At 43.0% G+C, this 13,877-nt stretch overlaps 1 protein-coding gene across 2 annotated transcripts in view; it reads right to left on the bottom strand.

Moving 5' to 3' along the window:
• Positions 1-7,840: 7,840 nt before the first annotated feature.
• Positions 7,841-13,877, bottom strand: part of LOC146809586 (leukocyte antigen CD37-like) — a 180,919-nt gene continuing 174,882 nt past the window's right edge. For both annotated transcript variants that reach the window (XM_085616427.1, XM_085616428.1), the window contains exon 9: positions 7,841-12,492. In XM_085616427.1, the coding sequence (XP_085472553.1) occupies positions 12,418-12,492 (75 nt within the window). In that variant the 3' untranslated portion in view covers positions 7,841-12,417. The remainder of the gene's footprint in view (positions 12,493-13,877) is intronic.

Below are 13,877 nucleotides of genomic sequence, written 5' to 3'. Positions count from 1 at the left end.
GCAATATGCAAATTGTATCAATATAGTCAGCAACCTGCCAAGATATTTAATAAAGTGCAAGTGTATCGTGCAAATTTGCAATTTTTTAGGCTCATGAAATCCAAGCTGCCTTAATTATTACACAGTGCATTTTAGTAAGGTGCAAATATGCAAGTATATTGTGCAAAGTTGCAATTTTTAGACTCGTAAATACAAAGTGCCATAGCCATCATATAATACAAAGATATTGTGCAAACAAGCGGTTTCAATCCTATGGAATATGTCATTTGATGCTGCAAGTAGCATAAGTTCACATATAGTCCTGATACATTGTGCAAATCTGCAATTTCAAATATACCATCAATGTTATTGTCTTTGCCATGAGAACTATTTTGTTTTCTCGGGATAGACCACAGTTCATTTATTGACTTCTTGGCATTTCAGTTGGTTTCAGTCTCACTTTTATAGTCATGATTTTATAAAAACTCATCCTTTTGTTCCCCTGACTTTCTCCACTATAAGCCAAGAGTCAAGGTTAGATCATCCATGGTTTTTATAAATGACATGTAATTCCGCATCCAGGTTATGGCCAAAGGGCTTTTCTGTTCCAAGTGCTAAAATGAATCTGGACTCAGCCCTTCTTAATTCCAGAGTTATATCACCACCTCTCTCATTAGGTTGCATCATTTTAGCTCCGAAATAGCGTAGCCCTAGTGAATTTCCTTGATGTTTTTCGGAAAATATTTTGGCCATAGGGTACGCCAGATCTCGGTTTTTGATTGCTCGCAAATGTTGTAGAATGTGCCGTTTTAATTTATTGATGGTACTTCCAACATAAAGTTGTTTACACGGGCACTCTAGAACATATACCACGTATTTTGTTTCACACGTGATATGTGCAGTGATCCATTCCTTTTTGCCATTGGCCAATGTGTATGACAGTGTGTTATTTCCATGTTCACATGTGTTATAAAGTAGAGACACTCAGAAGGTAGGTTCAAGCGTCTTTATTCTGTCATCCACTCTCCACAACTGACAGCTTGCCAACATTCCACAGTGAACTCTAGCGGAGCGTACCATGAGGGATGAGGGGTGGGGGAGTAGAGGAAGCTACCACTGGAGGAGGAAAAGAGGGGAGATTACAACACATCTCCCTACGGAGGAAAAGGGAAAAAGGCAGGGGGAAAGCTGATAGAGAGAGAGAGAGAACAAGTAAGGGAAACCTGTGGGGTAAACTAAACAACCCAACAGTAAGAACCCCTAAATACAAGGGCCAGGGTTTAGGAGAACAAGCCCCGAATACAGATTACGTAACAGTACTTGCAGGACAAATCAGGAGGTTATATGGTTGGCAATCGGATCTCTTCCCCTGATGGAGGCAAAAGGGGTAACCCCCGTTTTCAAATCAGAAGAGGTGTGATATGCCCAAATGCTTTCTCTTTACACCTTATCTACATCGCTTTTGCTGGTACAAGCCTGATGAGTGATATCTTTGATCCAACACATTGCCCTCTGAATGGGTTCATTGTCTCCTTGGGCATATCCAGTAGATTCCTGATACCCAATTCCCGAAGGAATGTCTTCATTTCATGGGAGGAGAATTTGATGTCATTGTTGGTGACTAAGCAAGCTGGCACACCTTCACAAGCGAAAGAGTCTCTTAAGAAGTCTAAAAGGATTGTTGTAGAGACACGTGAAACACTCTTGTAATTGATCCAGTGAGATGTGTAATCCATAAGAACAATAAAAAATCTCTTAGGAATTCCTGTTTGTCCCGTGGGACAGAATATCTCCAATGCCAACTTAGTCCAAGGAGTCTTTGGAACTCCTGTGGAATTTTCAGACCGAATGCGAACATCCTCTGCAGGCAAACTTTCAACAACATCAGAACCTGATGCCACATGACCCACTTCTGACACCCCCCCATTTACGAGGGTATCGGGCCTTAGTTTAGTACTTATGTGCACTCCCCTGGGGGGTATGTCCCAGGCAATACAATTTACTCTTTGGGTTTTACCATTGAACACATCTGATGATTTGTATACATTCCTGCTGGTTAAATCCACTTCCTCAGCTACGAGAACTTGTTCTTTACTGTTCGGGTCAAGTACTATTCCCAGCTCTCTTTGATGATGCCAACCCAACAAATTAGACCCTTTGCTTACCATGTAAACTTTGCCCCATGTGGATCTTCCTTTGAATTTAATACACACGCTCATCATCCCTACCAACGGAATACTCACATTGTCATACCCTACTGCTGAAATGTCAGGCTCCAGAATTCTGGGACAGGAGGTATCAAACACGTCCTTTATGGCATCTATATTGAATAAGGTAACCGGGGCACACGATTCAGCCAACACCTCTACAGGCTTATTATTCACGAGGATGGAACATTTAGGATGTTCAACAGACCCGTGTGTACTGGACTGCTCCTGTAAACTTGGGGAAGCTTGGCATTCCCTAGCTTTTACTTGGAAAACATATCTGGGGTCCACATCCCCTTCACTGTGTACTAATTTTACTCGATAGTTTTCACTGTTGTTGCACACTCTACCCATGTGCCCCTTCTTGTTACATTTTATACACGTGACATTACGGGCAGTACAACGTACATCATTTGCAAGGTGGTTGCTGCTGTCGCATCTAAAACATCTCATCCTACCCGTTTCACTGACAGAATGGTTGTCTTTGACCTCTACAGGTCTAACTTTCAATACCTCACTATCAAGGGAAATGGCCTGTGCATCACTACTATCGCGAACCTTGGCAACCACATCACTGGGAGTCTTCATCTCTTTGATACACTTGGCAGTGTGTTCAACCGAGGCTGCTATACTAACCGCATCTTTTAAGGTCGGGTTTTTTGCCAGGAGCTTTTCTTGGATACGACTATTATTTGTGCACCTGACAAGTTGGTCCCTAATGAGTGAATCAGTGAGTTCGCCAAAGTCACATAGTTGTGTCAGGCCTCTAAGAGCTGCTATATAATTGGTGACTGACTCCTGCTTGCCTTGGATGCGGCTAAAGAACTTATGTCGCTCCAGTACTACATTTATTCGGTCACCAAAGTGTGTTTCTAACTTTATTAAGGTAACTTTAAACTCATCCGTGTCATCCTCTTCTAGTTCTGGTTCAGGTAACGTGTTAAAAATCTTCCTACCCTGTACCCCTAAATTGTGCAACAATATGTGTTGTTTGCGAACTGGCGAATACCGTTCGCCACCAATGGCAATGAGGTATGAGGCGAATAAATTTATCCACTCCTTCCAGTAAATTACCGGTTCCCCGATTTCACTGAGGAACGCAGGAGGTTGGCTCATAGCTTGTCCAGCCATAATGGGAGGAGTAAGCTATCTCGTCAGGCGAACCGGAAATTCTACAGGAGGGACAGTAACACAATAGTTGGCTAATGGTGGTGAAGGGGTATGTATGCACAGAATAGGAGGGAGGGGACACTGAACTGCATGCGTACCACAACCACTAAGAGTACAATCTGAGCAGATCCCTAATATACTCTACTTACACCAAAAACTGAAGCATGAGGAGGACAAGGCTTGTAATCAATGTCCATTACATCTAATACTTTGCAATTACACTTGACGATTGAAACCTGAAGCATGAGAAAACAAGGCTTTTAAGCAGTACCTGTTCACTCTAATACTTTGTAGTACCCTGGAGCATGTGGAGGACAAGGTTCGTGATCAATGCACAATTATATCTCTACCTCGTGCATACATTCGACGTGTGACCCATGTATAAACTAGCTATGCAGTACTCCAAACAGCATTATACCCTCAGAGGCACATCACATGCGTGGTTGTATTTACTTTTTGACACACTACGAAATACGCAAGTAAAGAATGTAGCTTAAGAAAAGGTACAAAAAGAATAGCACCCCACAGAAAAGCGTTATGTGCTAGGAAAGTACAGATGATGAGTGAAAATGGGATTGGGATTGAGATAGACGATGAGGAAAATACAGGGAAAAGAAGCAGAGAAGAACAAGGATCAAACTAAAATTTGAGAACAGGAAACAGGTACCATAGTAGCGCTATACATTGAAGCACGGAAACCTGGATGATGAAGCTTGCTTTGGTGAATTAGAACCAAGGTCTGCAAAAAAACAAACCAGTCACCAATGCAACATGTACTGTTCCCCCACAGGAGGTGCAAATAAGTACTTGTACATGTAGCACGACCAACCAAAAACAGGCTGAGTTGCCTAAGTTCGTTGTGGAGCCAGAATCAGCAGATTCACAAATCTTTACTTGGGCAGAGAGCAGCACCGGTCTGCGACAAAAGAACCACCGAAGATCTCCGCCCGCTGGCGTCGTGACGCGGACCACTACTCTCCTCAGATTGCTGCACCACCAACTGCTGCCTCAAACCCCGGAGCACAGGGACCCAGCAAGAAGCGGCTGCTAAGAAACGCCGCCCACTGGAGAGCGTGAGGCGGAGTCGGCCTCGTCTGCGTCCGGAGACCCAGGAAACGACAAGGCGGAGACAGCGTAGCAGGAAGCCGATGAAAAGCCTCGCTGGACAAGGTAAGAGCCGGCACCGGAGCGCCACCGTCCACATCCACTACAGGGTAGGGCCACCCCTGTGCACAGAACCACTCCAACTTCCCACGGGCACGCAAGACGATCTAGGCAGCAGCGCACCTCACCTCACGGGGGTTGGCCCACCGGTTTCAGTTCAAATACCAATGACAGTCGCCGACTCCTGGCACACCGCAGTTCCACAGATAGGGCCTTCACAAAACTGTGATGGTCTGAGGAAAACCACGCAGCACAGTCCTAACGGAGGTTGGAACGGAGGAGAGGACCCGTATGAAGCTCCCTTCTCCAGTGCCCCGCTCGCAGCTACTAGAAACCTCTTCGTTTACTAGCTCTTCCTGACGTGAAGACTCTCACATCCACAAGGGATTGAAAAACAAAATAAAAAATACCTCAGAGTGCCTCTTCTCTTTTACATTCCCAGTTGGATGTTTACCGCATAACTTCAGCAGCGTTACACGATCACTGTGTGGTACTTGTAAATATGAACAAAACGCACCAACACCTTGCAGGAACCTCGTAGCAAGTTTCTTGGATACTCGATGCACTGGAGACAGTCAAGATTTCCCTTGAACTTAGAACTTAGCAGGAATATGCCATATTTATGCCTTCTCACTGGCAATGTCCTTAATGAAATAATATCCGGTGCAGAAAGGAGAGAGCACTGAAAGGGGAGATGACAGGCGTGGCCCCCTTCGCCAAGTCGTCGCCAGTGTTATAAAGTAGAGACACTCAGAAGGTAGGTTCAAGCGTCTTTATTCTGTCATCCACTCTCCACAACTGACAGCTTGCCAACATTCCACAGTGAACTCTAGCGGAGCGTACCATGAGGGATGAGGGGTGGGGGAGTAGAGGAAGCTACCACTGGAGGAGGAAAAGAGGGGAGATTACAACAACATGCTTTGCATTTGGAGCATTTCCAAAAACCAGGAGTGGTTAACCATGTTACTCTGTTCTTCTTTGGTGTTTTTAGATGGCTTTTTGTCAAAATGTCACCTAATGATGAGGTCTTCCTGTAGGTTATTTTAGGAGTTGGTGGTAAATTTTTCTTTAGTGAGTCCGTCAAGCAATAAAATGTTCCAATTCTTTCTGATGATTTTCCTTAGGCACTTATTTTCAACGTTAAAATCCATAATGATCCGAATAGTTTCATCATTGTCAGTATGATCTCGTTCTTTCAATAGTTCTTTTCTGGGTTTTTCCATAGTTTTGGTCTTTACATATATATATATTCACTTAAAAAACCATAGGTTTCACACAGGTTATAGTTAGGTGGATATTTCACTCGTAAAAAACCAATGAAATACCCCCGTTATAGTTAGTTCAGATAACTATAACTCGCGCGACCGCAATCCACTGCTGATGACGTCACATATTACATCACTCATGACATGGTCAGTGGCATCACTCATGACATCACTGATGACATCATCCTTGTGATAGAATGGCGGTCGCGCGAGTTATAGTTATCTGAACTAACTATAACGGGGGAATTTCATTGTTTTTTTACGAGTGAAATATCCACCTAACTATAACCTGTGTGAAACCTATGGTTTTTTAAGTGAATTTGCAAGGTTTTTTAAATGCTAATTCCTAACTATAACGTGTGTGAAACCTATGGTTTTTTAAGTGAATTTGTACTTTTTTTTAAATGCTAAGTTATGTATTTTTTGATTATTTTTTTTTCAAGGTTTTTCACCATGCGCGCACCGTGCACTCACCCCGCGATTTTTTCCAAACAAAGTTAAATGGTTTTTTCCTCTTGGGGGTCCTTCTGTGACCCCCTGACAAAGGCTAGGGGGTCAGGAACTCTCTTCCCTGCCCCCTTTTCACGTTTTCCACCTTTTTTCCCCCTTTCCTTTTCAGTGCGAGAGACAAAATGGCGGCCGACACTTCCTGATTTCGACCGATTCGAATGTTTACCGACATCTAACAACCAATCAGAATTTCGCTCGCGCACGGCACGGTGCGCGCACAGTGCGCGCGTATAGATATTTATATGCTTTTAAATGCTATTTTCTCAGGAAATACTGAACAGATTGACACCAGACCTGCAAAAGGCACCTCCCTGACCTGAGGACTACCTCTCTGCCAAATTTCAAGTAATTCTGTTCAGCCGTTCGGGCTGTACCTTCGACTAAAGGTTCTATGGAAAAATGCATGGGGAAAACGTGTTTTGGGACCCCCCTTCTTTCTCGGCCCCCGCTTGACGAATCACCCTGAGACTTTCAGGGTAGGAGCTGAGCGGAGCACCCCATTTGTTTTGAAAATTTCGCGAGGATTCATCAACCGGCGCCAAAGTTATTCAAAATAGAATTTTGAGATTTCCTATGGAAACACGATCCTAACTATAACTATCTACTGGCGACCGCCAGTAGATAATATACATATATTTAAACTTCACCAACATATCGAGGCAAAACTATACAAATCTTAAGAGTCTAAAAGAGAGTCTGGTGGCAACAGTAAAGCCTCAATATTAAGGGATTTACAACTCCCACATAACTCTAAATCAGGTCCAATATTGTTCTCTTTGGTTCGACTTTTGATGGCGAGTACCATCTTGTAGCCTGACTAGGATTGGATCCAATACATTATCAGGCAGACTTTAATTTCTCAACACGGGTTTAGTTACAGCCAGGGAGTGCTTTTTCTTCTTCCTCAAGCTGCAATATAAAGGTGGGGTGGGCACAGCAGCTGTCGTGCTCAGAGACCCACAGCTCCACTAATAAGTCCGGGTCAGGTGTTTTCAAGCCCAGAACTATCAGGTCGGGAGGGTGTGGGTCTGATCATTTCGGCCTCCAGACACCAGGAGCCTTGGAGTTGCCCAGAGCAGTATCGCACACTCCACTCCGAATAACTCATAGTAAAGCTTCTAAAGCTGTGCTTAATTTGAGCTGGTGCTTGCAGGTGAGGACCACCAACACTCATTTGTGAGACTGCACTTATTTTTCCTCAACAGACTTTGATCCTGGCAAGAGAGAGAAAAACCCAAAAGAGGAAAGACAGAGGAAGAGAATGACGGAAAACTGTGACAAAGGGAGAAAACAGGGATGAAAAAGAACCTGCAAGAGTGGGAAGTGTCTTGTGGTGATTTACAGAGACCACCATGATATTCAGTAACCTGTGCCGGCCACGGGGTCCTGAGCAAACCTTTGGGCCCATGCACTTATACTTTTACAAATTGAGCACTGCTAAGGAAAGCAATGTTTTTTGTATACACCTCTGGACGATCATCACCCTTTACCATCCCACGATCTTGATCTTCTCAAATTAAAAAAGGTAAAAAGGCTCCGAACAGCAAGGCTCCAGTATTATTTATTCCATTTTATTATTTTTGTCATCACATCACATGCAAAACATTTTAAAAGCATTTGTAGAAACATATAAAAAAGTATTTTTATTTTACTCCCTTTATCCCCCTTATAATCCTTCAGCGTCCCGCTCACAAACACCTCAAAGGTATAGCTTTGAATGGTACTGGAGAGATAGCTCAATGGGTCAGTGCACCCATTTCAACAATCTCTGTGCAGCCTCCAAATTATAAGTTGGAATGTTGATCTCGGGGAGGGCAACAACACCTGTCATTACAGCGCATTCACACAACAGTAGGGTTTATTTACATTTTCTGTGCAGCTCAATTTAACAAAGTCCACCCCAAAGTGCTTCACAGTTAAGTCTATAATAATGGCATGTCTTCAACATTTAACATTTCTCAGTATTTTTAATCCTATTGATAATTAAATCGTACTGACTGCCTGAGTATAGGCCAGTTTACCAGAAGCTGCTCGCCAGATCAGGAATGGAAGGCATCAAAAGGAAGTAGCCAGAATACCTCCCCTATCTCACTGGGCCATGACTTGGTCTCAACAAAAACCATTCAATGTATATGGTACTCTAAGGAAAGTTCTATTGAAGAGTAGAACATATGAGACTAGTGAACAGTCACTTGATGAATTTGAATCAGTTTCTCGTTCATTGTCTTGGAAAGCCGACAGGATCAGCTCTTTCTAGGAAGAATGGACCAACCACATACTCTACAGTGAATGCTGTTATTGTTAATCAGCACTTGTATAACACACACAGGAGAGGGCCCAATACAGAACGACCACAACTCGCCAGAGCTATGTCACATGTCCTTATATAACCAGCACACTCTCTGTGACCTGATGGAACAATGCCATTACAAAGAGAAACAATACAAAGAAATACTACAATTCAGAAAATCCCACAACCAATCCCGCTACAAAACAAAATTACTTTGCTTGCAGCAATAAAATGGTTACAATGAATTTCTCTGAAATGACAACAGTTTAAACCACCCTCACCCAAACTCACTTTGAGAGTCTCAAACACTAACTTTAGTTGGAACTCTGACTTACCTGCAACTCTCGCATTATCTCTAAACTGACACTGAAACTAACCCTAACTCTCACCATCATGCTCACCCTAACAGTAACTCTAAAGTTTTCACTGAAAGTGAAACTAACCCTAACTCTCGCCCTCTTACCCTCACGCAAACTCTAAACTTACACAAACACTGTAACTAGATGTAACTCTCACCCTCATTCTACCACTAACTCTAAACTTACACTAACCCTGAAACTAACCTCAACCATTATTACTAACCCTTATTCTAGCCTGAGACCTCACACCAACACTAACTCTGCACTAAAACTGAAACTAACCCTAACTCTACCCAGAGTACTTTTTTTTAACACTATGAGTATCGAAAAAGTATTGCAGGACTTTTTGTTGTGATCACCTAAAATGTATTGTTCCAAGGTTTCTCTGTTGTAATTGCACTGTTGAATTTCTCTCTGTAAAAGTTTTTCATGTTGGTGATATATACTTAAAAACAAAAGCAGTATTACCACGGGGAAAGAATGTCTCCACACTTTGAATCACCAAGAAAAGGTAGAGTCACTCTGAAGACAAAATGGCAGGTATATGGACGTTTTGGGTTGGAATCTCTTTCTGATTAGCTGAGTTTACATCAATTGATTTATTTACAACATATATAGCCTATGTCTCCAGAATGCAAATACCCCATGACTCTCCAAAATTCATGTTTAGGTGGTTCAGATCCACTGGTGGCTCCATGTACATGCATGTTTCTTGAGTGATAGGAAGGCTAGGATTCCCTGCAATTCAACGGGAAACGAAGAGTGTCACATATCAGTGCCACACATGTCATGCTAGAAGCCCATCCAGAATCCTTTGTATGTCAAACAGAGAATACAGATTGTCATGCATGTTAATGGGAAATCTACAGTTCTCTGCATTGGCTTTTTGAAAACTGGAGCACCATACATGCATGTCAACAGGAAGTCTACAATTCGAAGTATGTAAATAGAAATTCTTGACTACCACACATGGAATGGAATGGAAGCCTTGAGGAGCACACATGTCAAGTTAACTTTAGAATTCCATCCGCGTCTATGGGAAGTCTTGAGTATGCTGCATATCATTAGAAAGTCTTAGTAGCATGCATGCCTAGAATGAAGTCTAGAATATCGTGCATGTGAAAATAATTCCAGAACATATGCAAGGCAATGGGAACTCTAGAGTAGCATGTATCTAGAAGAGATGTCTGTAGCCACAGATGTGGCAAGTGAACGTGTTGCCTTGGCAAGCATTTTCATATCTTGGTTTCCCTCCTCACAATTTCAAAAATCAGAAATGGATGCACTCCACAGTCTTTATATGAGACAACAAAGATAAGGATCATTCCTTTATACCTGCTGATCGCATCTGCTATAACACTGCTGGGTATATTCATCAAGAAAACATATTAATAATAATTTATCATTACAAATAAAGGGTCACCCAACTCCAGAAACCTTCAGCGAGGATCTAGTCGCAGAAGCCAAGCAAGGTGAGCAGAACAGCTACATGGCAGATTAAACCGGGCTCCTGTGATGGGTGGACGCACTGACCCTTGGGTAACACTGTTGACCATCACAGTCACAAAGCCACTTATGTGAGTAGTTAAGAGATCGCTGGAGCTCCAGGAGAAATATTGGCCTCTCAATACTGGTTTATGAAGAGAAAACACACGCATGTTAAGGACAACAGACAAGTATGCCCCTGAGACATTGGCTGCTGGTAGATGCACAGGGTGGCGAATCCTGCTGAAGACACAAGAACGAGCACGTTTAAGACCAGCTCATTCAGACACCCACTAGCTTTTTAAAAAAAAAGGTCGCCATTGTGGTCCAATGAGGTCCCTAACCAAAGCCACATGTGATGGACGTATCTATAGTAAGTTTGCTGAGCAGTCATATAGAGAGTAGTTCACGTTAGGTTCAAGTTATCTTTAAGATGCACTACACCTGCCAAATAAAAAAAAAACTTCTGAGCACTCCACAGGAGGATACAGAGATGAAGTAAATTGTCCAGTAGCATCTAGGCCCTCAGCGAGGCACAGAGAACTCAAATGTTACAATTCGAAATTCCACAACTTCACATCTTTACCCCCGTGGCAATTACCATGGATTACAAGGCAAAACCCCAAACTACCTCTTTTACCAAATGAATACGTACACCCACTCTTCACAATGCACCACATGCCAACGAGATGGAAGCATGGTTTTCAATAAAATGTGGGTCGACTTTACTTTAAAGGACCTTCTAGAGTTTGCATACAGAGTGACAGTGCAGCACTGCACACGCCGGGAGGGAGGTGTTACCTATAGCCAGTCTATAGTAGTGTAAACACTTTCAGGTCAATAACCTAAAAGCCATGAGGGGATTTTTTGTTTCATGGACAGCATCAGAATCTTGAGTGGATTATATTTTGGCGGACAAGCTAGTTCCTGTAGGGGGTGACCGTACAGGAGTCCAACTACCTACCGTGGGCTGGGAGAACTTGAGGAACAAGAAATGTGTGGATTACAAAAAGGATGCTGTTGTCCATTAGCCATAGCCGAAAGCTGATTAGCTGTATCCTTGTGCCTGGCTTTGTTGTAATGTGGATTACAATGAATATGCTTTTGTGCAGTAGCTGCATTTCATTAGCTGTATCCTTGTTCCTAGCTGTGTGGTAAGTGGGATTAGCTCGAAAGAGGCAGCTGGACTGTGTGATCCCATAATTTTTTCAAAGACATGACCAGCTTCCAATATCACCTGTTCAAAACTGCACCTGGAAAGGTGCAGGCTCGCCAATTTGATCATAAATGAGGTCAAGAACAGAGCATGAGCAACAGTGGAATTTGAGGATTAAGATTGAGGAATTCAGAAGGAAGCCCAAGTTTAGCCCTTAAAATAAAAGTGGTATGAAGCAGTCTACACCTAGAGCACGCTCTTGGTCCTGTCCAGCAGGAAGTTAGAGCTTGACTGTATCTAGCGGCAGACCTTCAGTTCTCAATAGTTGCATTTGAGGCCAGGAGTTGTCGTACCTCCTTACGTCATCGGAATACTGTTAGAATGATCAGACCCATTGAAAGTGAAAACGAAATGTCCGAGGTCCATGAACACCGCTGCTTTTCTCTCTGAGCTCAGGGTGGCTCCGCTAATGTTGGTAAAATTGCATGGAAAAGTCACGGGGGAGAGGCTTGTGGCACTCATTAGGGTGTAAATGGGAACTCAAGTGATAAGTCCTTCACCTCTCACCTCAGTGGAGTCCTTGTGTTGGGTTGGTCATCACCTAGAAATATGCCTCCATGTCATATTTGTATTACCAGCCAGTCAGGTTGCATGGCGAAGGCATTGAGTCCTGACGCCCACAGGAGACCCTAAATACAAGCGGGTGGTGTGTGGGTCCATGCGAGCTGGCTCTTTTGGATGCTTGGGGTGAGGGAAATGTGGTTTTTGTCCAGACAGAAGAAAACGAGCTGCCCTTCATCTGTTGACATGCCTGCTTGTTCCAAGGAAACGGCTAGTACCGGGCAAGCTTATTGTAGTCTTGATCAAGATTCCTACACAGACACATCGACAACGTCATGACAAAGAGCTGCAGGGGGAAAGGGAGAGAGAAAAGTATTACAACTACAGAACATTTCAAAAATACTACAAAAAATATATTGCATCATGGTTAGATTAATTGAACAACGCTCTTGTTAGTGCCCATTAGAGGTCACAGAAGCATTTAAAGTCATTACCTGCTCAAATGCCTTTTTTTCAAAATCTTTGCATAATTTCATGGAATTTTTAAATAAAGTATACCGGTGGTTTTACCAAACTCCTTAACACAATCTCAGGTATCGCTGCAAGAACTGATTCTTGAAAAGCAATATCTGATGCACTACAAGCAGGCAAGAAAAAACACAACCTGTAGGTAACCTGCACCACAAAGTTTCTGCTTCAAAATTCATAGGTCGCCCAAGAGCCTTGGCCAAGAAAGGCTAAGGAGGTCATTCAGACCATAGCAGGCTGGCCAGGAAGCAGCCGCGGCCTGACTTGCATCTGTTGGTTAGCCACATGAAGTGAGGGTGTGCGCATTTTCATGGAAAGTGCTACAACCAACACTGTGGGACACAATTTTGATTGAAATGTATTACAATGCTACGCATGGTGGTCTTCTTGACATTGTGTATTTTTCAGAGAGCGGGTTTTTTTCTGGAAAAAAACCAAATGTCTCTGATGTGATGAGAGCTTTCTCCCATCGAAATCGCATCGGGACATTTCTAGATTTTCCATGTTTGCGACACTGTAGCACTGAATGACATGAAGGATGCCAATAAACATGTGTGATTAATATAAGGTATTTGTCCACAGAGGAAGATCCAATCCAACCGCCCTCACCAACTCCCAGCTTTCTTCTCCGCGTCAGTCCCCACCATTCTATTTGACATCTTGACATTCTGTATGACATGCATGACATTCCATGACTCCAAGTATACTGCTACTATGCACACCCATACCTTTCAGGGCTGTCGTGTACAGGCAAAAGAGCATCAGAAAGCCCTGTCCAACTGGGCTGGTCCTTCTGATGCTGCTGAGTCAGCAGTCCTAAGGTGGAAGGGCCACCAGCAAACTATTATAACTTGATTTTTTTAATTTAATTAATTTAACCAGCAAGGAATTTTAAAGGCAGGATTCTCAGTTCTTTCTCCCTCAGCAGCTTCATCATGTCTAAATAATGCCAGGGAACAGAAAGGGCGTAGAATGGGGCATCCTTTGATTTCTGGCTGCTACCCCATTACATCGCACATCTAGATGATCTCATAACACTGCTGTGCTTACTCATCCAGAAACAAAAAATATGTAAGGTTTTATGTAGAGATTAAACACTTTAGCTGGTTTACACCAAACCCAGACACGCCCCCATTAAAGGGCTCCACCAACTAACTCATAATTCCAGTTTAATGAAAGATTCACACGCCTTGCCTGCAAGCA

This window comes from Triturus cristatus, chromosome 7, assembly GCF_964204655.1.
Source record: "Triturus cristatus chromosome 7, aTriCri1.1, whole genome shotgun sequence".
In the NCBI taxonomy this organism is placed as follows: Eukaryota; Metazoa; Chordata; class Amphibia; order Caudata; family Salamandridae; genus Triturus; species Triturus cristatus.
This window is presented reverse-complemented; position numbering and strand designations above follow the sequence as displayed.